The sequence below is a fragment of the Crotalus tigris genome, unplaced genomic scaffold (genome assembly GCF_016545835.1).
Source record: "Crotalus tigris isolate CLP2741 ecotype Arizona unplaced genomic scaffold, ASM1654583v1 scf7180000018891.247784533:1973344, whole genome shotgun sequence".
Classification (NCBI taxonomy): domain Eukaryota; kingdom Metazoa; phylum Chordata; class Lepidosauria; order Squamata; family Viperidae; genus Crotalus; species Crotalus tigris.
This window is the reverse complement of record NW_024097260.1, coordinates 1,853,827-1,880,953: the sequence shown is the minus strand read 5'-3', so window position 1 is coordinate 1,880,953 and position 27,127 is coordinate 1,853,827. Positions and strand designations below refer to the sequence as shown.

General features: G+C 44.2%; 1 protein-coding gene across 8 annotated transcripts in view; it reads left to right on the top strand.

Moving 5' to 3' along the window:
- RIMBP2 (RIMS binding protein 2) overlaps window positions 1-27,127 on the top strand; it is a 73,615-nt gene that overhangs the window by 23,107 nt on the left and 23,381 nt on the right. For 5 of the 8 annotated variants that reach the window (XM_039357344.1, XM_039357346.1, XM_039357343.1 and 2 more), the window contains exons 3-12: window positions 11,763-11,834; window positions 13,167-13,289; window positions 13,685-13,789; window positions 15,918-15,968; window positions 18,022-18,042; window positions 19,804-20,008; window positions 21,587-21,738; window positions 23,008-23,084; window positions 23,689-23,798; window positions 25,689-26,489. In XM_039357344.1, coding sequence (XP_039213278.1) covers window positions 13,688-13,789; window positions 15,918-15,968; window positions 18,022-18,042; window positions 19,804-20,008; window positions 21,587-21,738; window positions 23,008-23,084; window positions 23,689-23,798; window positions 25,689-26,489 — 1,519 coding nt within the window. In that variant the 5' untranslated portion in view covers window positions 11,763-11,834; window positions 13,167-13,289; window positions 13,685-13,687. The remainder of the gene's footprint in view (window positions 1-11,762; window positions 11,835-13,166; window positions 13,290-13,684; window positions 13,790-15,917; window positions 15,969-18,021; window positions 18,043-19,803; window positions 20,009-21,586; window positions 21,739-23,007; window positions 23,085-23,688; window positions 23,799-25,688; window positions 26,490-27,127) is intronic. The other 3 variants (XM_039357345.1, XM_039357349.1, XM_039357350.1) reach the window with 1 other exon arrangement.

Genomic DNA, 27,127 nt, shown 5'->3' with positions numbered 1-27,127 from the left:
TCTTTAGAAAGAGGAGTTTTGCCTCTATTTTGGCTGAGGGGGCTTGTGAGACTGGTGGAAGGACAGCCTCGAAAACCAGAGTCCTTGAGAGAAATCGGTACGTAATTGAGCCAGTGTCATAGTTCCGACTAACGAAACACTTCAAAGAACTTCCAGGCATGTTTATCCTAAAGCCTTTATTACCAGTGTTACAAATTGACGGCACATCATGGAGGTTTATGCCAGAGTGTGAATTCCTCTGGCCAGCATCTAACTTTTCTTGCTAAACCCCTGCCTTATCTTGCAGTCACAAGTCACATCTTCCAATTAGCCCAGAGGGCAGAGATTCACTTCCATTCCTTTTCCCGGGCTTTTGTTATTTCCCCTCCCTTGTCTCTGTCATCTGAATTAACTCTAAAAATACCAGACCGTTCTGCCTATGTTGTCAAAGCAAGAATATTCAATATTAGCAGCGTTGACAGCCAGTTCTTAAAGCTTGCCAAAGATTAAACCATGGCTTGTCCAATCTTGGCAACTTTAAGACTTGTGGACTTGTGGAATTGAAGTCCACAAGTCTCAAAGTTGCCAAGATTGGAGACCCCAGCCTAAATCACGAGATGGGCAGCAAATAAACTTGATAAATAAATCAGCATCCGTACAGATCTAAGAAGAGGGCAAAAGCTAACCAGAGGAGCCAACAGTCAGTAATCTGGCAGTTTCTATCAGCTGTTCTTCACCAACCAGCAAATCTGAATTTTGGTCAAATTCCTAAATCTACCACAATAGGGATATATATATATACAGGACAGTGATCTCATCTGTCTTGACTGGCTGTTCTCTATCCTTCTATTTCAGGATCTTATGGGCAATGGCTCTGCAAGATTTATGATACTGCAGTACAGCAGGAAAGAAAAGCCTCTTTGCCTCTTTATCTAGCTTGCAACAATAAAGAAAGCTCAAATTTAAATGATGTCTAAGAGTTGACAAACCGCCTTGATGCCACATCATCCATCAAGGTTTGGTGTAATTGGCTTGAAGAAAACCAACGTACAAAACTTCATTTTGATTGAATGTTCTATTTACTTCACCAATTGCAGACACAGTTCTCAACCCTAGATACAACCAACTGGGGTTACAGCATAGCAAAATGCCCACGTCCTTAAACATGTTCAGGAGACAGGAAAAGATGCCAACTTTTCAAGAACACTGTTGTGGATCCACTTTGATCATTCCTATCTATCTATCTATCTATCTATCTATCTATCTATCTATCTATCTATCTATCTATCTATCTATCAATCTATCTACCTACCTACCTACCTACCTACCTACCTATCTTCTATCATCCAACTATTGTCCATGCACCCTATCTATCTCTAGCTAGCTAGCTATCTAGTCATCCTTACCTACCTACCTACCAAATCTATCATCTATATCAGGCATGTCAAATTCGTGGCATCTCGTAGCTTTTTCCCCATTGCTGGCAATGGGGTGGGCGCAGTTTCAGTATGAGGCATCCGGCCCATGGGCTGGCAGTTTGACATGCCTGATCTATATTATCTGTCTGTCTGTCTGTCGATCTTCTATCATCCAACTATTGTCCATCCACCCTATCTATCTATCTATCTAATCATCCTTACCTACCTACCTACCTACCAAATCTATCTATCTATCTATCTATCTATCTATCTATCTATCTATCTATCTATCTATCTATCTACCTACCTACCTACCTACCTACTTACCTAAATATCCTTATCTACCTACCTACCAAATCTATCTATCTATCTATCTATCTATCTATCTATCTATCTATCTATCTATCTATCTATCTATCTATCTATCTATCTACCTATCTACCTATCTAACCTACCTACCTACCTACCTACCTATGTATCTACCTACCTAGCTACCTATCTTTCCATGTATACATACATACATATATGCCTACATACATACATACTACCATGCAGTCATCCATATAGCCATTGATCTATCATCCAGCCAGCCATCCTTATAGCCACTATAATGCTGGAAAGAATTGGGAAATCTGAAAGTAAAACTATTTTATAAAGAAGATCATGCTGAGAAACAGTGGCCAAGTCTGGCTGAAATTTTCCTGTTCTCTCCTTCTTCTCCTTCTTGTGTCCGAAACAGCTGAGAAATCTTTGTTCCTTCATCCTTGTGGGTGGCATGGTCTTCAGGGTAGGGTCAAGAAAGCCAAGACAGTGTCCACAGCAGCCTGATCAAATCTCTTCCTTCTTCCAGGTCTGGGACCAGATTTCTCCTCCTAATGTCCACGTTCTCCTCCAAACAGCTAGATCTTTCATGATTCTTGCTGGTCTCCTAGGTCTTACAAAACAAGAGCTTTTCAGTAACAAAACCCAGAAGTCTCCAAAGGGAGATAAATCTTGTCGAGTAGGTAAACGAGAGCAGGAATTGTTTTCTCCATGAAATAGAGCAGTGCTCAACGATTACATAAGAGAGAAGCAAAGGGGAGGAAGGGGTATCTAACGCTGTTTTCTCTCCAATTCAATTTCAGATTCATTTATGAGGAGCTGACATTTGCCAGGGTAAAAAAAAAAGAGAGAGAAACTTAGAAAGAAAAATGGGGGGCTCATTTGGAAGCGGAGTGTACCTTGAGACATTGAGAAGCAACAGGATAGTGTTCTCCTCCAAGAAAATGAACTGCCTGGGGAAAGAGACGCATTGTCTTGTTATCCCCCAAATGTATTCCCCACTTGTTGTATCGAGTGAAGCCCATGTTTGGCATTTGAAGAGAAGAAGACAACGTTTTTATATCCATTTCTAAATACAACAGCATCGGTCATGCCAAAGACCTTGTTTTTGCAACAGCCATTCCTTTTTTAAAATTACTCATCATCATCATCATCATCATCATCATCATCATAAAGTTGGGAGGGACCTTGGAGGTCATCTAGTCCAACCTCCTGCTCAGGCAGGAAACCCTATACCGTTTCAGACAAAGGGCTGTTCAGTCTCTTCTTAAAAACTTCCAGTGTTGGAGCATTCACCGCTTCTGGAGGCAGGTTGTTCCACTGGTTAATTGTTCTCACTGTCAGGAAGTTTCTCCTTATTTCTAGGTTGCTTCTCTCCTTGATGAGTTTCCATCCATTGCTTCTTGTCCTGCCTTCAGGGGCTTTAGAGAATAGCTTGACTCCCTCTTCTTTGGGGCAGCCCCTGAGATATTGGAACGCTGCTATCATGTCCCCCCTCGTCCTTCTCTTCATTAAACTAGACATCCCCAATTCCAGCAACCGTCCCTTATATGTTTTAGCCTCCAGTCCCCTAATCATCTTTGTTGCTCTTCTCTGTACTCTTTCTAGAGTCTCGACATCTTTTTTACATCATGGTGACCAAAACTGCATGCCGTATTCCAAGTGTGGCCTTACTAAGGCCTTGTAAATTGGTATTAACACTTTACATGATCTTGATTCTATCCCTCTGTTAATGCAGCCTAGTACTGTGTTGGCCTTTTTGGCAGCTGCAGCACACTGCTGGCTCATATTTAAATGATTGTCCACTAGGACTACGAGGTCCCTCTCACAGTTACTACTTCATCTTCCTCCCTTTAATTGTCTCTTTTCTGTTCCTCATCCCAGTTTGGTCTGATCTTTTTATTGCACAGACACAGCTGAAAATACACAGCTCCGCTTGGGTTTGTAATGTGCTGCCAAATTAAACTCTGCCAGGTTTTAAATGTTGGCCATTTGCTCCATTCAAGCATCTTTCCTTCGTCTTCCAGTCCTTGTCTTTTAGCGCCCTTCGGAAGAAGACTCGGAATCTTGCATTCTTCTTTATTTCCTCTATCCTAATGATATCCTAATGGTATCCATTATTGCAAGGGTTCTCAGAAAAAAAAAAACCTGCCCCAAAATAAAACCCTAAACACAATATTCAAACATTTGTTTGAAAGACAGAATCTGGTTCAGCACCAAAGGAGGGGAAGAAAAACGTTGCTCTCCGTGGTGCTGAAGCTCCTTAAGACAATGGCACATTTCCTGGTGGAGCTGTCCATGTTGAGGAAAGTATCCCGTGTATTTGAAAACATAGCGTTAGTCATCTTGTCAAGTTCCCTCTCTCTGAGAATCCCATAAAACTGATTTAGTAATTTAATTAGTTGGTTTTCTTTGGATTATATGCCTCAAAATGAACATATGTTATATGCTGAGTCTCCGGAGTGGAGATTCCCATCCACCCACTCTGCAATTTGCAATAGAACATAGAATAATAGAGTTGGGAGGGACCATGGAGGTCTTCTAGTCCAACCCCCTGCTCAAGCAGGAGACCTATACCATTGTGGACAAATGGCTGTTGAGTCTCTTCTTGAAAACCTCCAGTGATGGAGCACCCACAACCTCCCGAAGCAAGCTATTGTTCTCACTGTCAGGAAGTTCTTCCTTATTTGCCAACATCAGCCTTGGTCATGCTGTTCAACCATTTTTGGTATTCCCCAAACCATGGGGAGCATCGTGCCTGTGACACCATCAACCACTCCCCTTACCTTCATTAGAATTTCCAACTGTAGAAAAAGAATTTTCCATTCTGTTAATTCTTCAAGGGTAAAGCTATTATTTTATTTTTAAAATAATTAAAACCCGACAGCCTTTGCCTCCAGTATTATTTTAAACCATCCTCTGTGTGTGCTAGTTTGGGCAATTAAATTGGAGACGGTTGATAGGGAACGTTAAATAAATCCTTTTGGGAGGAAACTGACTTGACCATCTCTGTTCAGCAAAAAAGGTGATTTTTCTAAATGGTCTCTCCCTAGGCTAGATGGAACAAATTCCAGGACTAGTAATTGCCTCCTCAATTCAGGCAAAGATTAACAACAGATATCTGTGTTGTAAAAGAAAGAATGGGTTTTTATTAACAGAGACAGAGACTTGTCCAATTAAAGGATGAGTTGTTGATTCGGTGCAAGAATTTAATGGATATATTGATTCATTTCACCGAATCTGGACAGATTTGCAGAACAGCCGAATAAATACAGTTTCCAAATAAAACAGTTTTGTCTAACCAAAAGCCACTTATTTAGAGGGATGCCTCTTTCTTTTCAATAGGCCCTTGCTGTTTGTGAATTTATAAAGATACAGGCAGCTTGTATAATATTTGACCAAATTTAAAAAGAAATGTGTGCAACTCTGAATAAAAATAGAATGGGAGGGTTGATTCTTTGCACAGCCCATGTGACAATATTTTGATAAGTTACAGTAACGGTTTAACAGAATTGGAAAAGACCTTGGAGGTCTCCCCTACTCAAGCAGGAGACCCTATACCATTTCAGACAAGTGCTTGTCCAGTCTCTTCTTAAAAACCTCCAGTGATGGAGCGCCCACAACTTCTGGAGGCAAAGCCTTCCACTGATTAATTGTTCGAACTGCCAGGAAATTTCTCCTTAGTTCTAGGTTGCGTCTCTCCTTGATTAGTTTCCATCCGTTGCTTCTTGTCCTGCCTTCAAAGGCTTCGGAGAATAGGTTGACCTCCTCTTCTCTTTGAGAGCCCCTCAAATATTGGAACGCTGCTATCATGTCACCCCTTCTCCTTCTTTTCACTAGATTAGCTTACCTAATTCCTGCATCCATTCAATCTATGTTTTAGCGTCCAGTCCTCTACTGGACCAGACAAGACTGAATTTTAGGCATTGCAAAGAAGCAAAGTTGAACTGGAAATTCCCAAACCACCATCACTCTGAATCCTTGAGATGTCACAAGCCATGTTATGGAGGGCTAGGTAAACTTTTAAACATTGCACCTATCAAAGGCTGCAACAGAGCTTAAAACGTTTGACTTTTGCAAGTGTGTGTGTGTGTGTGTGTGTGTGTGTGTGTGTGTGTATGTGTGTGTGTGTCTTGGTGCATGTGTGTGTGTTTCTCTCTCCATGCCCTAGCTTTCTCCTCAGCCCCCAGGCAACAAATATGCTGTTTCCAGGCCCTTATTGGAAAGGTCAACCCCAACCGCAGGAAGATTAAATTAATAATAAGAGGAAACTGCTATACCTGTGAATCTCACTTGGGGATAAACTATAATGCATTAATTGTTGTCTTCCTTACTTACGGTGGCTCAGCATCATGTGGGGATTGAGGAATGGCTAAAATTTTGATTTTGCATCAAGCTGTCCTGCATATTCAGTTGAAAAATCCAAAGGTTTTCTCCAGTTTGGGAAAGAATTTAATTCGACTTCAAGAATATGGAGAGAATGGTTGCTGTGTTAGTTTAACAAACTTCTTCTGACAAGAATAGAATAGAATAGAATAGAATAGAATAGAATGGAATGGAATGGAATGGAATGGAATGGAATGGAATGGAATGGAATAGAATAGAATAGAATAGAATAGAATAGAATAGAATAGAATAGAATAGAATAGAATAGAATAGAATAGAATAGAATAGAATAGAATAGAATAGAATAGAATAGAATAAAGCTGGGAGGGATCTTGGAGGTCTTCTAGTCCACCCCCCTGCTCAAGCAGGAGAACCTATACCGTCTCAGACAAGTGACTGTCCAGTCTCTTCTTAAAAACCTCCAGTGATGGAGCACCCACCATTTCTGGAGGCAAGCTGTTCCACTGGTTAATTGTCCTCACTGTTGGGAAGTTTCTCCTTAATTCCAGGTAGCTTCTCTCTTTGGTCAGTTTCCGACCGTTGTTTCTCGTCCTTCCCTCTGGTGCTTTGGAGAATAACGTGACCCCCTCTTCTTTGTGGCAGCCTCTCAAATACTGGAATACTGCTATCATGTTCCCCCTATTTCTTCTTTTCTTTAGACTAGCCAAACCCAAGTCCTGCAGCCGTTCTTCATAAAAGAAAATATTGAAAGAAAAGCAACGGTCCCTACACCATGCCGTGCATGCATTTGTTAAATATATCTCTGTCACGATGTTTTGAAACATCTTTGATTAATAAAATATGAGTCCGAATCCTCACAGCTTGCTCATTAAGTAAAGGCCAAGCTATAAGATTTAATCCCTAGCTGTGCAATAATTAACGTAGCAATACACAAATGCCACGTAGGGTGGCCGTTGAATGTTCTCTCAAGTTGAGGGGGGGGTCCAACTTATCAAGTCTTCTCCCACTCACCCCCAACCCAGGGTGACAAATTCAGCCGGCTTCATGAAAGACAAACTGCGTAGTTGCGTCTTTTAGCAACTGGAGGCAACCCCTAAAGGAAGCATCACAGATTTGGAAGATTGGATCCTTGTAAATTCCTCAGGGAACTAGGTTCTTGATGGTCCTGCAAGATTAATTTTTTAATTTTTCTTTCCAGAAAAAGAAACTCCTGGGACATAATTTTACCAAGGGTGTAACACTTTACTGAAAATCTACATTGGCATAGAAGAAGCAAAACCAGCTCTGATTTCCCGCACAAACACAAGCATAGTTATTTCCATTTTCCCTCCGAGCCACCCACAACTGATACTTTTTGTTCATTTTGTTATGAGAAAACAGTGAGCCACACTTCCAAAGACGCCTCGGTTGCCTAAATACCACCTCACCCCCCCCCAATCTTTGCATTCCATTCCACAACTGCTTCCCTTTTTTGTCAAACTGTGACGGCAAATCAGTCTTGACGTCATCCTTCCTAACGAAGATGGCCAAGGGTGGAGGCTGATGGAGGGAAGGCGTAGCTAAATGATAGAAGTTGCCACAGCAGCAGGTGATGAAATGGAAATGGATGTTTATTCTGTCTGGATTTATGAGCATCCCAAACACATCTGGCTACATGCTCTCCAAAATGGCATGCTGGCTAGTTGGATCGGTCTCTCGGTGCCCATCCTGGACAGCCTTGCTGGACGGTTTGATGACACTTTAACCGCAGTGTCTCTTGCCAGAAACTCCGATTGCTGAAGAAGACTCTCGCTGTTCAAAGAGCCGGTGGCTCTGAGCCTTACATAGGCAGTTTGTTTATTTCCTTCGTGGCTATTTTTACCCTCTGCATATCAAATGCTCTGTTCTCAGACTATCATTAAAGAACAAACTCCGGGTCGGTTGCGGTGTTGATCCTCTTTTATTAGGACACGTTTTAATTTGCATCTTTAAAAGGAAAGAAAGAATCTAATTGTGGAACCGGAGCTATTTAAAATGCAGATGGTTTCCTCATCCACTTATACATAAGGGGGGGGGGGGGGAAATAAATAAAAGCAGTTGGATGGTTGAGCTGAACCCTCCCTTGGCTGATACTTTCTGGATGTCCCTGATTCTTTGTCTCCTGGTGGGCTGGCCCACATTTTGCAGGTCCCCCTAAGTCTGGGTAAGTCGTCACCGCTATTTCAAAGAGAAATTTAAGAGCTCTGATTGGAGTTGATGAAACAACTCAACAGAAGATCATCATCATCATCATAATAGTAGTAGTAGTAGTAGTAGTAGTAGTAAAGTTGGAAAGGACCTTGGAGGTCATCTAGTCCAATCACCAGCTCAGGCAGGAAAACCTATATCATTTCGGGCAAATGGCTGTCCAGTTTCTTCTTAAAAACTTCCAGTGTTGGAGCATTCACTGCTTCCGGAGGCAGATTGTTCCACTGGTTAATTGTTCTAACTGTCAGCAAGTTTCTCCTTAGTTCCAGGTTGCTTCTCCCCTTGCTTAGTTTCCACCCGTTGCTTCTTGTCTTACCTTCAGGTGCCTTGGAGAATAGCTTGACTCCCTCTTCTTTGGGGCAGCCCCTGAGATATTGGAAGACTGCTATCCTGTCCCCCCTCGTCCTTCTCTTCATTAAACTAGACATACCCAATTCCAGCAACCATTCCTTATATGTTTTAGCCTCCAGTCCCCTAATCATCTTTGTCGCTCTTCTCTGCACTCTTTCTAGAGTCTCAACCTCTTTTTTACATCGCGGTGACCAAAACTGGATGCAGTATTCCAAGTGTGGCCTTACCGAGGCCTTGTAAAGTGCTTTGGGCCTCGTTGGAAGCTGGATGGAGCAGATAAAGATACTCCAAGATGAGAGAGAAGAATGGGAAGTCAACAAACCCTCAAATTAGCAATAAGAGAGAATATTTGTAGCTGAGGGTTGCACTGTGAAGTTCTTGGTGCTCTTTGAGTTTGGTTGTTCGCTTGCAGATAGTTCATTGCCTGACTAGGTAACATCAGTGCTAGAAGGGAGTGAGATGCGCAAGGGCGAAGGGGAGGAAGCTGCCTGTGGAGTACTTGGAGGAGAAGAAGGAGATGAGGAGGAGGAGGTGGTCGTCATCGTCCTTGGTGTTCTCTGAACTTGGTTGATGGCAGACGTTTCCTCACCCAACTAAATAACATGATCAGTGCTAGAAGGGAGTGAGGTTTGTGGTGGAGGAGGAGTGTGAAATTCTTGACGCTCTCTGAGATTGGTTGTTTTCTTGCAGACATTTTATTACCCAATTAGATAATATCCTCAGTGCTAGAAAGGAGTGGGATTTGTGGAGAGGAGGAGGAGGAGGAGGAGGAGGAGGAGGAGGAGGAGGAGGAGGAGGAGGAGGAGGAGGTGATGGTGGTGGTGGTCCTTGGTGCTCTTTGAGGTTGATGATTTACAGACATTTCACAACCCAGCTAGGCAACATCATCAGTGCTAGAAGGGAATCGGGTTTGCTCTCTGTTTACAGACAAGTGGCTTGCCCTATTAGTCTTGGTGGGAGTGTTGTTTTCTTCATGGCAGTTCCTTGAAAAAAAGTCTTCTGTGAGATAGTGGTGGTGGTGGTGGTGGTGATGATGGAGGAGGAGGAAGAGGATTGTGGTGTCCTTGGTGCTCTCTGAGCTTGGTTATTTGTTTGCAGACGTTTCATTACCCAGCCAGATAACATAACCAGCGCACCGATGAAACATCTGCAAGAAAATCACCAAAGCTCAGAGCGCACCAAGGACACCACAGTGCCAAATTAATTCAGAGAGGAAGATGAAAGGAAAGAGCATCACAGTGTTTGGTTCAACTCTCAAGATGTTTGCGCATTCTGGTCTGGTTTGACTTCAGATCCACGCTGCATTCGTTCTTTGTTGAGCTGGCTTCACACACACACACACCCAGATCTTTTAAGGTCTGTGGCATTTACGTAACTTTCCCCCTCCAGCTTGGCCTAGGTTTTTGGTTCCTTTCTGTGTTTCCAACTAGGAAACAAAATACACTGAGGACGTGTGAACTAAATAAAACATAAAAACAAAACAAAAGAGATGCTTAACTCCAGGCGATACAGATTCTTGCTTCCGAAACAATGGTGGGTTAAATTTGCTGACTGGTTCTTTCTTCCTGCCTTGAATTTCTTCCTTCTTTTTTTTTCTTTTTCTTCTTCTTTTTCTTCTTCTTTTTCTTCTTCTTCTTCTTCTTCTTCTTCTTCTTCTTCTTCTTCTTCTTCTTCTTCTTCTTCTTCTTCTTCTTCTTCTTCTTCTTCTTCTTCTCCTCCTCCTCCTCCTCCTCCTCTTCTTCTTCTTCTTCCTCCTCCTCCTCCTCCTCCTCCTCCTCTTCCTCTTCTTCTTCTTCTTCTTCTTCTTCTTCTCCTCCTCCTCCTTCTTCTTCTTCTTCTTCGCTTACAGTGCCCTTGTACTCCCTGAAAGATTTTTTTTTATTACTCTCACTGTGTCGTTTTAAATTGCATTTATTTTCCAGTCTCGGAAGAGATGCCGGCTTGAGCTTTCGCACAAAGGCTTTAAAAGGCAACTTGTTCTATTTAATTTCCCTCCCCCCCCCCCAAAAAAAACATTTGTTCTGTCCTGTTTTGTTTTGCTTTTTTCCCCTCTTTTTTGCCGTTCTTCGTGTCGGAGATCACAGGATATTAGCTAGCTTATTAGGCAGGAATGCTGCAAGGCAGACGGAGGGAGGGGGGACTTTTCGTTTTTGATGCTTTTATTAAAGATAGATATCTCGCAGAAGGCCCAGTTCTCGGGAGATTCTGCCTCAGATTATTGGTACAGGTAATCCTCAACCTAGGGACCACAGCTGCAAGCAAGGCCATCAAGAGAGACATGCCTTTTGCCAGTGAATTGTTGCACTTGTGAAGGGTACAGTGACCAGGATACTATGAGTCCTAGTCTTGCCCCACTTAGCCGTGAAACCAGGAGGCAGTGGGTTCAAGTCTCGTTCTAGGTGTGAAAGATGGCTGGGTGACTTTGGGCCAATCACCAGGAGACTGGGAGTTCTAGTCCTGCCTTAGCCATGAAAGCCAGCTGGGTGACTTTGGGCCAGTCACCAGGAGACTGGGAGTTCTAGTCCTGCCTTAGCCATGCAAACCAGCTGGGTGACTTTGGGCCAATCACCAGGAGACTGGGAGTTCTAATCCTGCCTCGAAAGCTGGCTGGGTGACTTTGGGCCAATCACCAGGAGACTGGGAATTCTAGTCCTGCCTTGAAAGCTGGCTGGGTGACTTTGGGCCAATCACCAGGAGACTGGGAATTCTAGTCCTGCCTTGAAAGCTGGCTGGGTGACTTTGGGCCAATCACCAGGAGACTGGGAATTCTAGTCCTGCCTTGAAAGCTGGCTGGGTGACTTTGGGCCAATCACCAGGAGACTGGGAATTCTAGTCCTGCCTTGAAAGCCGGCTGGATGACTTTGGGCCAGTCCCTCTCTCTCTCAGCCCAACCCACCTCACAGGGTTTTGGTTGTGGGGCAAATAGGAGGAGGAAAGTGTGTTGGATATGTTTGCTGCCTTGAGTTATTTGTAAAAAAAATAATAAAGGGGGAGAGGGTAAATGCAAATAAATAAACAAATACAATCCTTCCTTTCTCCCCCCAGCCCCATCCAACTTAGCTGCAACATTTGAACAAAACGCCAGGGCAGTGCTTGAGTCCCTCTTTGCTTTCCTTGCAGGAAAATGAACTGAAAGATGTCGGGGATGGAAAGGATCCTTTGAGCTTCCAATATGCCAGCAGACCACACCAGGTACTGTAGCACCACTAGGGAGCTTTGCGAGGCGAGGGTTTAAGTTAAAGGAACAGGCTGCACCTAACATTCAGAGGCAGATCATTTGTTGTTGTTTTTTAACTTGGCTTAAAAAAAATTTTTGGGAAATTTTGCCAGGAGGATGCCACATTGCATCGCTCCCTTCTTCCTCCCGCTGGTGAATTTGATTCTGTGATGCCCACATGCTGCCAGGCTGACCTGTCACCCCTGAAGGTCATGGTCAGAGCCAAATGCTGGGGCTATCAAGCATCCTCAGACCAACGTCTAGGCGGATCTGTTTTATTTGTCATTTGTGGGGTCCTGGGTGCTCTCTGAACTTGGTTGTTTTCTTGCAGATGTTTCATTACCCAACTAGGTAACATCATCAGTGCTAGAAGAGAGTGGAGCTTGTGGTGTGGAGAAGAAAGATGAGGGGGAACAGGAAGGGGAGGTGGAGGAGGAGGACTGTGGGTCTTTGGTGATCTCTGAGCTTCGTTGTTTTCTTGCAGATGTTTTATGACCCAATTAGATAATATCCAAAGTGCTAGAAAGGAGTGGGATTTGTGGAGATGAGGAGGAGGAGGAGGAGGAGGAGGAGGAGGAGGAGGAGGAGGAGGAGGAGGAGGAGGAGGTGGTAGTCATCCTTGGTGTTCTCTGAACTTGGTTGGTTGATTGATCCTACGTGCTAGAAAGGAGTGGGATTTGTGAAGTGGAGGAGAAGGGCATCCTTGGTGCTCTTTGAGTTTGGTGGTTTATAGACATTTCATTACCCAACTAGGTAACATCATCAGGGCTAGAAGGGCATGGAGGAGGAGGAGGAGGAGGAGGAGGAGGAGGAGGAGGAGGAGGAGGAGGAGGAGGAGAGGGGGAGGAGGAGGAGGAGGAGGTGGAGGACGACGACTCCGGAGTCCTTGGTGCTCTCTAAGTTTGCTGGTTTTCTTGCAGACGTTGCATGACCCAACTAGGTAACATCACCAGGGTTAGAAGGGAGTGTGGTTTGCTCTCTGTTTATATACAACTGGCTTGCCCTGGCAGTGTTGATGGGAGTATTCTTGGTGGTTCCTTGACTAGGCTGTTGTCTACTGCTTGATTGTTTGCCTGACAGGCACCTTCTCTTTTCCGACTCTCAGATTAAAATCTATACAACTTCTAGAATGGTTGAACTTCAGATCTTCCAATGTCTTCTATGGTTGGGGCGGGGGGGAATCAATAAGAGAAGGCATCTCACTCAGAAACAATTGTTCACCTTCTCTTTCCGTTGACAAGAATGGAGTAAGGAAAGTAGCTTTGACCCTCCTTTTTTTCTTCTCTCTCTTCCTGGTTGCTCTCTAGGTGTAAAACAACAATGACCTGCTCAGAGAAGTCCTTGCTGTTGTAACCAAAGAACGAGATTTGGCTCTTTGGGGGAAACGCCAGCTCCAAGCCAAACTGGAGAACTTAGAGCAAGTCCTAAAGGTAAGGTGGATATTACGAACCTAAAACTTGGCACTCTCGTAGAAGGAAGCAGACAAGAGTACAGGTAGTCGGCGTTACAATGGCCCTGGAAAAAGCCCCCAGCCCTTGCACTTGAAGCCACTGCAGCCTCCTCACAGTCATGTGATTCGGGCATTTGGCAACCAACACGTATTTATGAGGGGGCACCCTGGCTCAACGGTTAAAGACGCTGAGCTGGTCAGCTGGGAAGCTCACAGCCCAGGCGGAGCTGGAAGGGACCTTGGAGGTCTCTTAGTCCAGCCCCCTGCTCGAGCAGGAGAGCCTATACTCAGCCGTGGAAATTCTGCTTGGAAGTCGAGGACTCCCTGGGGCTGGCTAGCTTCACCTGCGGTGGTTATCTTCCTTTCTCTTCACAGCATATGCGAGAGGCTGCTGAACGGCGGCAACAGCTGGAATTAGAGCATGAACAGGCCTTGGCTATTCTCAACTCAAAACAGAAGGAAATTGAACTGCTGCAAAAGGTAAGATTTCCATGCCTTATTAGCATTTCTGTATAAGCTACTGTGCTTAATCTCTCTCTCTCTCTCTCTCTTTCCTCTCTCTCTCTCTTCTATCTCCTCTCTCTCTCTCCTCTGTCTCCTCTCTTTCCTCTCTCTCTCTCTTCTATCTCCTCTCTCTCCCCCTCCCCCCCTCTCTTTCTGCTTTAGCAAATTCTCCACATCCAGACCAGTAAATTTAATAACAGTCTTTTCTCATTGCTCCTTACAATGTGATTGGAACAATTATCCAATTACAGAATATATGAAAAGTCTCTCCTGGACCGTTCTTCATAGCCAGCTTCCAAAACCGGAGAAGACATTAATAATGTCCTTCAAGAGGAAATGGATACTGATAAGGCGATCCACTAAGGATAACCATGTTGGTTGAGAAACTAAAATTGCCATCTCTCTCTCTCTGTCTCTTTCTCTCTTTCTCTCTCTGTCTCTCTGTCTCTCTCTCTCTCTCTCTCTCTGCCTCTTTCTCTGTCTCTCTGTCTCTTTCTCTTTCTGTCTCTCTCTCTCTGTGTCTCTTTCTCTCTGTCTCTCTCTTTCTCTCTCTCTCTCTGCCTCTTTCTCTGTCTCTCTGTCTCTTTCTCTCTGTCTCTCTCTCTGTCTCTCTCTCTCTCTTTCTCTCTCTGTCTCTCTCTCTCTTTCTCTCTGTCTCTTTCTCTCTCTCTCTGTCTCTCTCTCTCTCTCTCTCTCTGTGTCTCTTTCTCTCTGTCTCTCTCTCTGTCTCTATCTCTCTCTCTCTCTGTCTCTGTATCTGTCTTTCTCCTTTATTATTAGAGGCTCGAATTTCGAAAAGATGTATTATTATGGAAGTCTGTGATACAAGATAAGATGGATGTTTCTTATTATGTTGCAAAGAAGCTTTCATACTGCAGAACTCAGGCTTATTTCTCGCTTCTGGGGATCTGATTGCTGAGTTTAATATAGTTTGGCATACAGCTCAAGTAATCTAAGATCCAGGATCCGGTCTCGAGGCCGCAAAGAGAGCAGAGACGGTGATGACTGGTTAACAATTTCCCCTAGAATTTGGGTGGACTTTCTGAGCTAACAGGTGGGACATTACATTTTTATGTTCACTTATGATTCCTGAAGTATGCCAAAACATAAACACAAGTTAAACTGTGCCCCTCCCAAAAAAACAAACAAACAAACAAAATCCCACACAAAATTCCTGCCTTCCTAATTCCTGAAAGTTTCGCTCTTTTTCAGAAAAACCTTCTGTTTTTTTTTTTTTAAAAAATCTCATTTTAAGGTGCATTTATAGGTTGCCCTTGTCTTAGGCTGCAACAAAGAGGAGGGGGTCAAACTATTCTCCAAAGCACCAGAGGGCAGGACAAGGGTTGGAAACTGATCAAGGAGAGAAGCAATCTGGAATTAAGGAGAAACTTCCTGACAGTGAGGACAATCAACCAGTGGAACAGCTTGCCACCAGAAGTTGTGGGTGCTCCATCATTGGAGGTTTTTAAGAAGAGACTGGGTGTTCACTTGTCTGAGACAATATAGGTTCTCCTGCTTGAGTGGGGGGCTGGACTAGAAGACCTCCAAGGTCCCTTCCAGCTCTATTCTATTCTATTCTGTTCTATTCTATTCTATTCTATTCTATTCTATTCTATTCTATTCTATTCTATCCTATCCTATCATATTCTATTCTATTCTATTCTATTCTATTCTATTCTATTCTATTCTATTCTATTCTATTCTATTCTATTCCAATTCCATTCCATATTCCATTCCATATTCTATTCTATTCTATTCTATTCTATTCTATTCTATTCTATTCTATTCTATTCTATTCCATTCCATTCCATTCCATATTCTATTCTATTCTAGTCCTAGTCTAATCTAGTCTAGTCTAGTCTAGTCTAGTCTGTATTTCATGTGTTAAATCTCCTGAGAAGTCTTCGCTAAAACAAATCTGGTCCAAGACGCTTTAGAAGCGCAGCCCTTGATATTTATGACATCTCATGATTGCCAAATTCCTGATAATCGCTTGAGGGATGCTACAGAGGACAGCTTCCTTTCTACAGAATTTATTGCAGAGAAATAAGTGATCATTCTTCCTTTTCCTCTCTCTCTGTCTCTCTCTCTTTTTTCCCCGTAGGCTCAGGTTGAGGCTAAGAAAGAACATGAGGGAGCAATCCAGCTGCTAGAGGTAAGGCCAGTTTTTATTTGCTTTGCCGCTTGGAGATGCGCGTAATCTGTGCTTTTGTAAATACAGGTAGTCTTAGACATACAACAGTTCATTTAGTGACCGTTCAAAGTTACAACGGCACTGGAAAAAAGGGACTTGGGACCGTTTTTCAAACTTTTGCCCGTTGCAGCATCCTCAGGGTCACGTGATCAAAATTCAGACAATTGGCAGCTGACTCATCCTGGGGTCACGTGATCCCCTTTTGTAACTTTCTGGCAAGCAAAACCAATGGGGGATGCCAGATTCTCTTAACAACCACGCTACTACGTTAACAAACTGGCAATGATTCACTTAACACATGTGGCCAGAAAAGGTCATAAAATAGGGCAAAACTCACTTAACACATTTCTGGCTTAGCAACCGAAACGTTGGGCGTAAATCAAGGACTACCTGTGCATTAATCAACTGCTAGATCAGAGGTCCCCAACCTTTTTGGACACCAGGGACCGGTTCCGTGAAGAGAGGTTTTTTTCTGCGGACGTGGAAAGTGCGTGGTTTTGTGTGTTGCCTGCATCCCTGCATCAAGGAGAGAAGCAACCTGGAACTAAAGAGAAACTTCCTGATAGTGAAGACAATTAACCAGTGAAACAGCTGGCCTTCGGAAGTTGTGCGTGCTCCATCACTGGAGGCTTTTAAGAAGAGACTGGATAGGATCTCTAGCAGAGATCCTGAGAATTGGACTAGAAGACCGCCAAGCTCTCTTCCAGCTCCATTCTGATTGAATTTTATGATCTTTCTATTGCTAGTGAGACAAGGGAATCAGCTGATGCGAACAGTGTTCGCTTCTGATTTTATTTCTGCTTGCGTCTACATGTTTAGAACCAGCATCGGTGATTCTGAACTGCTGCAAACATGTGTTGTTGTTGTTGTTGTTTTAAATTAATAGAGCTTTACCAGCAAAACGTTCCTGTGTGTTTTACTGTTACCGCTAAATGTATTAACACTGATTTTTTTTAAAAAAAAAAAAATCAAAAGTCCAAATGGCTCAGACATTTTTGGTGCTTGCAAAAGAAAATTAGATCAGTCCCAAGAGGGAAAGATCTTGGGAAAAGCACCTTTGGGACATGCCATGCAATTGATGGCTCGACTTTTCTCACCAGTCGCTCATGGAAAAAGTGGGTGGTGGCCTTGATTTCACAGTTGAGGCCACCCAACTGTGTTTTTTTTGGAACCACTACCTCTGCCCTCCATGAATGTTCTTGCTAAAGTGGACTTTTTTCCCTCTCACTTTGAGGCTGATTTACTCATTGGTGGGATGGCTGCCGTTTTCTCAGATAGCTCCTCAACCATCTTGCTGGCCTTTTTTATAGAAGAAGACAGCAAGGGCAACTTCCATGCTTCTTGAGGTATTCCGATAGCCTACCAGTCTACAGCTTCAGGAACTTGGCATAGGCACCCCTTCCACCCATAGGGAAACTTCTTCTTCTTCTTCTTTTTTTTTAAGCAAAAGGGGGTGCATGGAAGGGGATGCTGTCATTTCTATCCATAGGGACTCAGATTTGCAAAGCATGGCCGTTTCCTCTGGGTCTCTCTCCAGCCTTGGTTTCAAATAACAAGATGGTCTTCATTTGGGCGAGGAGATGGGAACATTAAGCCTTTGAGATGTTCCCAGATCTTGTCCAAGCTCTTGTGCCCAAGATGCCTTGCAAGCTTGTCAGCAAGATGGGCAGCACCTAAATTGAAGGAAAGGAGGAAGGGAGGGAGGAAGAGAAAGGAAAGAAGGAAGGAAGGAAGGAAGGAAGGAAGGAAGGAAGGAAGGAAGGAAGGAAGGAAGGAAGAAAGAAAGAAAGGAGGGAGGGAGGGAGAGAACAATTCCAGAAGATCTGAAACAGTTTCAGACCTGTAGTACAGACAATATGTGTATTGCTTTGTAGAGTACCAAACATGATGGACATGTCTGTTGTTTGGCTGTTTTGGCTTTTTGTAAATCTTTCTTTTAACGCACAACTTTTTTTTCCCCATCCTGTGTCTTTTGTTTTTTTTTCTTCTATGTATTGCTTTGCTTCTCATCCAGATCACTTTGGACAGTATGCAGGTATTTTTTAGACGGAGGGGAGAGGGAGGGAGGAGGGAAAAACCTTCTCTGGGACTTCTTCTACCCAACCACTGCCAGAATGCCCCTCCCAGATGCCCTTGGCCTCCCTTTGCATGGACCATAAACATGATTGTTTCCCCCCCCCCCCAAAAAGCATGCCGAATTGCTTGATGTGAATACTGGCGCATGGCTTGGTTGGATGGCCAAGTGAACGGGAGATCCTTCAACTGATAAATGCTCAGTGTCTAACAACTCCTGGAGACCATTGGTTGGCCACTAATCCAAAGAGTGGGCCTCTGCAGAACTGTGCAAAACCTGGTCTCCATGCAAAGTGGAAAATTTCTCGTGGCTGTGTGCGGAGTTTGTCTGAATTTACGGTAGATGATCTTGGTCCTAGCCAGAAGAGATTCTGAATTTACAGTAGATGATCTTGGTCCTAGCCAGAAGAGATTCTGGAAGGATCTTGAATTTGGCTACAGGGCTTCTGAGCAGGCGGCAACTCTAAGATGCCCTTGGCTAACCTTGAAAGAAGTTTAGGAATGCCAGACCTGGTTAGAACATGGATAGGAGACTTCCTGAAATTGCCAGGGCTTAATCTAGATAGGTGATGGAAGGATGCGGAGAACCTAGTTTTAGGTGTAGCAATCGTACCAGAATGGTTTGGGGACTGCCATTCACCCGCCAATGATGGAGGATGCCTTCAGCCATTTCTAGCACATTCCGTCCATGTGTAGCAAAGGCTGAGATGATGGCAGTGACCAGGTTGAGCTTCCAGGCCATGCCTTTTTCTGGCACGTCACTTTTGTCCCATCTGAGACCCTGTGGAACAATAGTTGGAATTCATGGATCGTCCTGGAGATTAGGGACATTGTTGTGGTCTTTTTCAAGGCCAGCATGGTTCAACCAACAACTTGAGAAAACAATTTAGTCTTAGAAAGAGCAACAAAGAAAATAAGGGGTCCAGGGCCTCAACCATACAATGAACGATTGAGGGAACTAGATATGTCCAGACTAATGAAGAATTGGGGATGCTATAAGAGCAGTCTTCAAGTGCTTGAGGGTCTGTCACAGAAAAGATGGGGTTGAACTAGTCTCCAAAGCACCCGAGGGCAGGACAAGAAGTAACAATTGGAAGCTTAACAACGAGATGCAACCTAGAATCAAGGAGACATTTCTTGACAATGAGAACAATTAGTGGAAGGGCTTCCCTCCAGAAGTTGTGGGTGCTCCATCTCTTGAGGTTTCCCAGAAGAGACTGGACAGCCATTTGTCTGAAATGGTCTAGGGTTTGCTGCTCCAGCAGGGGGCTGGACTAGAAGACCTCCAAGGTCCCTTCCAACTCTGTTATTCTATGTCCTATAATTAGCTGGATAAATTAACGTAAATTACGACCAATGGTGGGCGCTCCATCACTGGAGGTTTTTAAGAAGAGACTGGACAGCCATTTGTCCAGAATGGTAGAGGGTCTCCTGCTATTATTCTACATTCTAAACTTCTGACAGAACTCTGCTAGGCCTCCAACCTGCATGTTCCCACCGATAGTAACAGAGGGCCACTGAACATTTCAAACCGGGCCATAATCGGAGATTGCCATGTTTGTCTGTTCCATTTGTCTGTATGGATTGTTCTTGGGAAGGATTTGGATAGGAAATCACAATTTGTTCAGGGCAGAGACAGGAAACGTAGTGCTCCTTTGCTATCTCAGTATACGTTTGCCCGTTGACAAGCCTTGCAGTTCTTTTCTCCTCTCCGTTTGCCCAGGCCAAAGTCTGTGAGCTCGAAGAGAAATGTCGGACGCAGAGTGAGCAATTCAACCTCCTGTCCAAGGAACTGGAAAAGTTTCGGCAACAAGCTGGGAAGTTTGATCTTCTAGGCACTAACCTGTTGGCCTCCTCGGCTCTTCCTGGCTCTCCTAGCAAATCTTTAGCCCAGTTCATGAATGGAATTGCCGCCTCTCTGGGTCAAGGTAAGAAGGAAGAGTGGAGTCAGCCTTACCAGGTAGAAGACAAGAAACGTGACTAATAGAGCTAATTTTCTTTTATTGCAAGGCTATGTTGATATAATCCTACAATTTTGAAAGTACGAATCTACCACTGTTTCCTTTACAGCCTGAGAAACTAGGGAGGGTCCCTTCTAAGCTTCTTGCCCCACCCATTGTCCAGCTGTGGGGTAAGCAGGCCCTTATCTGACCGTTCCCTTGGGAGCATCTCTTTGCCCAGTCTCTCAAAGGCTTTCCCACATACCATTATAGCCCCCTCCTTTACAGCCTGAGAAACTAGGGAGGGTCCCTTCCGAGTCTCTTTCTCCACCCATTATGCAGCTGTGGGCTGTGCTATCTCTTATCTGTTCATCCCCTAGGCAGCATCCCTTCTCCCCGTCTCCCAAGGTCTTTCCCACATACCATTATAGCCGTATGCTTTACAGCTTGAGAAATTGGGAAGGGTCCCTTCTAAGCCTTTTTCTCCCCCTGTTATGTTGCTCTGGGCTATCACTGCAATTAAATACGGAGGCCAGTGAGATGCATTTATGGAAGGATCTAGTGGAGGTCATAAGGTATGGATCGATACGGATATGAATCGGCTTGCGTAAATGCTCTTTAAGTGCCAGCGGTTAATTTGCGTTTGGAGACCTTTAAATTAAGTCTGTCACACCGGAAGCTTTTCCTTTTCACATGGCTTTTCGTTTGAGGAAGGCTTCTTCTATCCACGAGTGGTTTGTTCTTTGAGCTGTTGGCTTGGATTCTGCTCAGTGGTCTTCCAGATTTTTGCATGACCGCTTCTGAGTTCCACATTGCTTCTTCTCGCTTTTATATCGCACCTTGTTCCCTCAGGAATGTTAATTCATTATTTGTAATCTTAGTTTTAATAGAATTGGGTTATATTTAGGGTCATGTTCACAAGAGGATTGGAAAAAAAATGAAAGAAAAAGGAATATTTTGGCTTATCGATAGAAGAGAATATCTGTAACTCAGGGTTCAACTGTGGGATACCTGGGATTCTCGGAGCTTGGTGGTTTTCTTGCAGACATTTCATGACTCAACTAAGTAATATCAAGAGTGCTGGAAGAGAGGAGGAGGAGGAGGAGGAGGAGGAGGAGGAGGAGGAGGAAGAAGAAGAAGAAGAAGAAGAAGAAGAAGAAGAAGAAGAAGAAGAAGAAGAAGAAGAAGAAGAAGAAGAAGAAGAAGAAGAAGAAGAAGAAGAAGAAGAAGAAGAAGAAGAAGAAGAAGAAGAAGAAGAAGAAATAGTAGTAGTAGGGGAGGAGGAGGAGGAGGAGGGGGAGGAGGAGATGACTTTGAGCCATACTTTGTTTTGTTTTTTTCAAAGTTTTATTCAATTTGGCTGTTGCCCAGTTCTGGATTAATCCAGTTGGTTTCTAAAAAAAAAAAAAAACGGCAAACGTTGCAAAAAATGAGAAAGATGGTGTCTATTATTTCAGAATCATCCAAGGTTATTCCTGCCTTTGTTATTTTGATAGCCTATTCAGTTACAATTGCTGCAGGACAACCAGTGTGACATTCAATGATGTGGTTGCTTTTTCCATGCAGGTCATGAAAGTCCCTCCCGAGGCCAGTTTGTGATCTCTGAGTATACACGTCCCCTGCAGCTGTCTGGTGACAAACCAGAACAACTCTCCATCAAACCAGCTTTCCTGGTCCGCTCGCGTTCTGGCAGCCCACGATGCAGATTTGAATCAGACGTATGTAGACGATAACGCCTTCCTTAACTGCAAGCAAGTGACTTTGCTGAAAATGAATGATGATAAAGAGAGTAAACTGATAGAAGAGAATATTTGTAGCTCAGGGCTGAACTGTGGGTCCTTGGTGCTCTCTGAGCTTGGTGGTTTTCTTGCAGATATTTCATGACCCAAATAGCTAACATCATCAGTGCTTTATGGAATGGAGGAGGAAGAGGAGAAGGACTGTGGGGTCCTTAGTTCTTTTCCAGGTTTGGTTGTTTTCTTGCAGATGTTTCATGACCCAACTAGGTAGCATCATCAGTGCTAGAAGAGAGGAGGAGAAAGAAGACTGTGGGGTCCTTGGTGCTCTCTGAGCTTGGTGGTTTTCTTGCAAATGTTTCATGACCCAACTAGGTAACATCATCAATGCTAGAAGGGAGGAGGAGGAAGGAAGGACTATGGGGTCCTTGGTGCTCTCTGATCTGGGTGGTTTTCTTGCAGACGTTTCATGACCAAGCTAGGTAACATTATCAGTGCAGAAGATTCAAGCAATGGCTTAGGAATCAGCAACAGAAAACCCCCATCCAGTTGATGGAATTAGGGAGAAGGATTGTGTCAGTTATAAGCTAAATGGATCAGGCAGGTCTCTTGCATTGCAAAATCTAGCAATTCTCTTTGCTGGGATTTCCCTCTCCGCCCCCCCCCCCAGGCTCTGAATGCCTATTGTCATTGTTCATCTCATCAATCTTAAAAGGCTAGAAAAATGATTGCAAAGAAAAGTCACCAATTTAGGGTCAATGCAATTGGTTTTAGCCAATTTCCATTCCTTATTAGCATCTCTGCATAAGCTACTACGCTTAATCTCTCCCTCTGTCTGTCTGTCTGTCTGTCTGCCTGTCTGTCTCTCTCTCTCTCTCTCTCTCTCTCTCTGTATTTCTCTCTGTGTGTCTCTATTTCTCTCTTTGTGTTTGTGTCTCTCTCTATTTCTCTCTGTGTGTGTGTGTGTGTCTCTATTTCTCTGTCTATTTCTCTCTGTGTGTGTGTGTCTCTCTCTATTTCTCTCTCTGTGTATGTGTGTCTCTCTTCTCTCTTTCTGTCTCTCAAATTATCACTTTTGTAAATAGATAAAGATGGTCTTCAGACTTTCACGCATGCTTAATCTCTCATGAGACACAGTGTGGGATTCCCCCCCCCTTCTTTGATATGAAGAGGAATCCCATTTTGTACAAGTTGACGTGTGTAGGTGGACGATTCATCCTGTTTACTATCTTCTTCATGTTCTGATTGCAGATGGAGAAGAAACAGAATTCTAATACCTCAAAGCCGAGATATTCGGGGAAAGTCCATCTTTGCATTGCCCGATACAGGTAATGCAACCTCTCCGATAAACAGTTTCAACCTTAAATTTGTACTAGTTTTAAATTCTACCTTCTCTGACCTACCTCCTTTTAAAAATTGACAATGCCTGTCTTCCTCCATGACGCTAAACCGTTTTTTCTCAACCAGATTATGTTGAACAAGAGTTGAGTCATAACGCTAAGCCACAATGATTAGCTTCTCAGAACTTCAAGCCCAAAATAATATCTCTGCCCAAGATCTGAATGCAGATAGTTATTAATAGTGCCCTCCTTTTTATGAGTAGGGGCACGATAGCTGGCTGATGAAAGACACTTAGCTTATCAGCAGATAGCCTGTGTTGAGACCTGAGCACCATGTGATGGGGTGAGCTCCTGTTCCTTGCTTCAGCTCCTGCTCACCTAGCAGTTTAAAAGCATGCAAATGCGAGTAGATAAATAGGTACCACTTCGGTGGAAAGGCAACAGCATTCCGTGTTTAGTCTTTGGTGCTTGCTGGCCACATGATTATGGGATATGTCCCCCTAGAGTTGACTAGACAGGAGAAACCTTTGCCTTTACTTGACCTCCTTATGAAGGATTCCAACGAAGAATCACCACCCGTGTTTTCCTTCAGCTACAATCCGTTCGATGGGCCAAATGAGAACCCTGAGGCAGAACTTCCACTCACCGCAGGAAAATATCTCTACGTGTATGGAGATATGGATGAAGATGGCTTTTTTGAAGGTTCGTTGGAGATGGGGCCCTAGCAGTCCCTTGATTGGCATATTTTTTTATTTAAATAGCTCCCCCCCCTTGAGGTACATTGAAGCTTTGCGGCCATTCTCTTAAGCACAGCACTTAGTTTATACGATGAATGGTTGAGTCTGTGTCTCAGGGGTCTTCAAACCTGGCCCTTTTATGACTTGTGGACTTCAACTCCCAGAATTTATCAGCCTGGCTGAGGAATTCTGGGAGTTGAAGTCCACAAGTCATAAAAGGGCCAAGTTTGAAGACTCCTGCTCTGTCTAGTCCAGTGGTTCTCAATCTTTCTAATGCCGCGACCCCATAATACAGTTCCCCATGCTGTGGTGACCCCCAAACCACTTATATATCACCAGGTGCCAGGGGCGTGGCCAAAGAAAAGGGGGAAAAATGGCGGACAGCCTTGTTTGGCGACCCCCATGAAATGGTCGTTCGACCCCAAATGGGGTCCCGACCCACAGGTTGAGAACCACTGGTCTAGTCTAAAAAGAAAAGGGCTAGGGGTGACATGAAAGCAATCTTCCAGTACTTGGGGGTTTCTCACAGAGAAGAGGGGATTCACTTATTCTCTAGGACACCAGAGGGCAGGACAAGAAGTAACATGAAAGAGAGAACCAACCTAGAAGTAAGGAGAAATTTTCAGACACTAAGACCTATTCATCAATGGAATAGCTTGTCTCCTGGAGTTGCGGGTGCACCATCGCTGGAGGTGTTCAAAAATAGACTGGATAACCATTTGACTGGGATGGTTTAAGGCTCCTGCTTTGAGCAGGGGTTGAATTAGAATACCACCAAGATCTCTTCCAGCTCTATGATTCTATGTTCTACCCCAATATTTTGATAAAATGCTGAAGCTACCATCCCTGGTTTCTATCACCAGCAACACTTTTAATTAACTAATACCTCTCTCAAGATTTCATTCAAACCCTAGAAAGGCTCCATGATAAGGTTTTAGACAGACTGAAGAAGGATCAGATATGGTGGGGGGGTGGTTGAGACTCTCCTCAAACTTGTCTCCGGGGACCCTGAGTTGCAGTGGCTTTCTTTCTCTCCTTCTGGGTTGCCGGCATGGAAAAAAAGGCCAATAAAAGGGAGGAGGAGCAGGAAGTAAGAATTCTCAGAGGACTAAATAACATGATTGGCTGCAGTTCCAATGATCCCAATTTTGGGCTGTCAGTAGACAACCTTAGCAACTTTAAGATTTGCGCAATTCCTGGAATTCGTCAACCAGCCAGGCTTTAGTTTAGGAATTCTGGGAGTGGAAGTCCACAATCTTAAAGTTGTCAACATCGGAGATCCCTTCAGTAGATGACTGAAGGAGAGCCGAGGTGGCGCAGCAGTTAGAGTGCAGTACTGGAAGCCACTTTAGCTGACTGTGTTTAGCAGGTCAGCGGTTCAAATCTCACCGGCTCAAGGTTGACTCAGTCTTCTATCCTTCCGGGGTAGGTAAAATGAGGACCCAGAGTGTTGGGGGCAATGTAAATATATATATACATTGCTTACTGGTGTACACCGCTTAGAGCAGTGGTTCTCAACCTTTCTAATGCCACGACCCCATAATACAGTTCCCCATGTTGTGGTGACCCCCAACCACTTATACATCACTGGGTGCCAGGGGCGTGGCCAAAGAAAAGGGGGAAAAATGGCGGACTGCATTGTTTGGCAACCCCCGTGAAATGGTCATTCGACCCCAAATGGGGTCCCGACCCACAGGTTGAGAACCACTGGCTTAGAGAGTGCTTGCACTTAAAGCGGTATATAAGTCTCATAAATAAATGACTCTTGGCTGGGAGAGGGGATGGACAGGATCTTCATGTCCTGGGAACACGGCTAGTATATGGCTTCCTTTTCTCATATCTCTTTCTCCCCAAGGTGAACTTTTAGACGGACAAAGAGGATTGGTTCCCTCCAACTTTGTGGATTTTGTGCAGGATGAGTCTCGTTTATCCTGCGGGTTGGGCGGCGAGGCCGAGCAGAACGTCCTCAACCACAGTAGTCACCTGGTGGAAGGAGAAGGCCTCCAGGACATCAGCTTACCGGTCCAGTTAGACTCCGGCCTTCTCAATAACGGTGCAGGAACTTTGGATGTGAACATTGACGAAATTGGAGAAAACATTGTGCCTTACCCTAGAAAAATTACCCTTATCAAACAATTAGCCAAAAGTGTCATTGTGGGCTGGGAAGCTCCAACTGGATGGGGAACTATTCATAGTTACAACGTCCTGGTAGACAAGGAAGTACGAATGAACGTCCCCTTCGGGAGCAAAACTAAAGCTCTCATCGAAAAATTGAACATCGCTACATGCACTTATCGGATATCCGTTCAAAGCATAACCAGCCGGGGCAATTCCGACGAACTGCAGTGCACCTTGTTGGTTGGGAAAGATGTCATTGTGGCACCTTCACACCTTAAGGTCGACAGCATCACCCAGATTTCAGCGGAGATCACCTGGCTTCCCACGAACAGCAACTACAGTCACGTGATCTTCCTCAACGAAGAGGAATTCGACATTGTCCGGGCTGCCACTTACAAGTATCAGTTTTTTAACTTGAAACCCAACATGGCCTACAAGGTCAAGGTTTTGGCCAAGCCCCATCAGATGCCCTGGCAGCTGCCTTTGGAGCAACGTGAAAAAAAGGAAGCTTTCGTAGAATTTCTGACCTTGCCAGCAGGTAGGGCTTGAGTCTCACAAAGTCACTTGTGGTCAGTAGGGGACCGGGGGCTAAAACATATGAAGAATGGTTTAATGAAAAGAAGGACGAGGGGGGACATGATCTTTTCAGCTTGCTCAACACACAAAGATAAAACGAAAACCTTTTAGGACTTAGCTGTCATTCTCTGCCCTAGTTTGACATTTGCACCCCAATTGTCTATTTGAAAACCTCCAGTGATGTAAGACCCACAAGAGACCCTTCCTCTTGATCCCACTAGATGGACTTCTTTAGGAGAAGGAACCTGTAACATTCCCTGTCTCCCTGCTCTGGTAGGTTGGGTGGATGACATGATAGCAGTATTCCAATATCTCAGGGGCTGCCCCAAAGAAGAGGGAGTCAAGCTATTCTCCAAAGCACCAGAAGGCAAGGCAAGAAGGAACGGATGGAAACTAACCAAGGAGAGAAGCAACCTAGAACTAAGGGAGGGAGGGAGGGAGGAAGGGAGGGAGGGAGGGAGGGAGGGAGGGAGGGAGGAAGGAAGGAAGGAAGGAAGGAAGGAAGGAAGGAAGGAAGGAAGGAAGGAAGGAAGGAAGGAAGGAAGGGCAATGGATGGAAACTAATCAAGTAGAGAAGCAACCTAGAGCTTAGGAGGAATT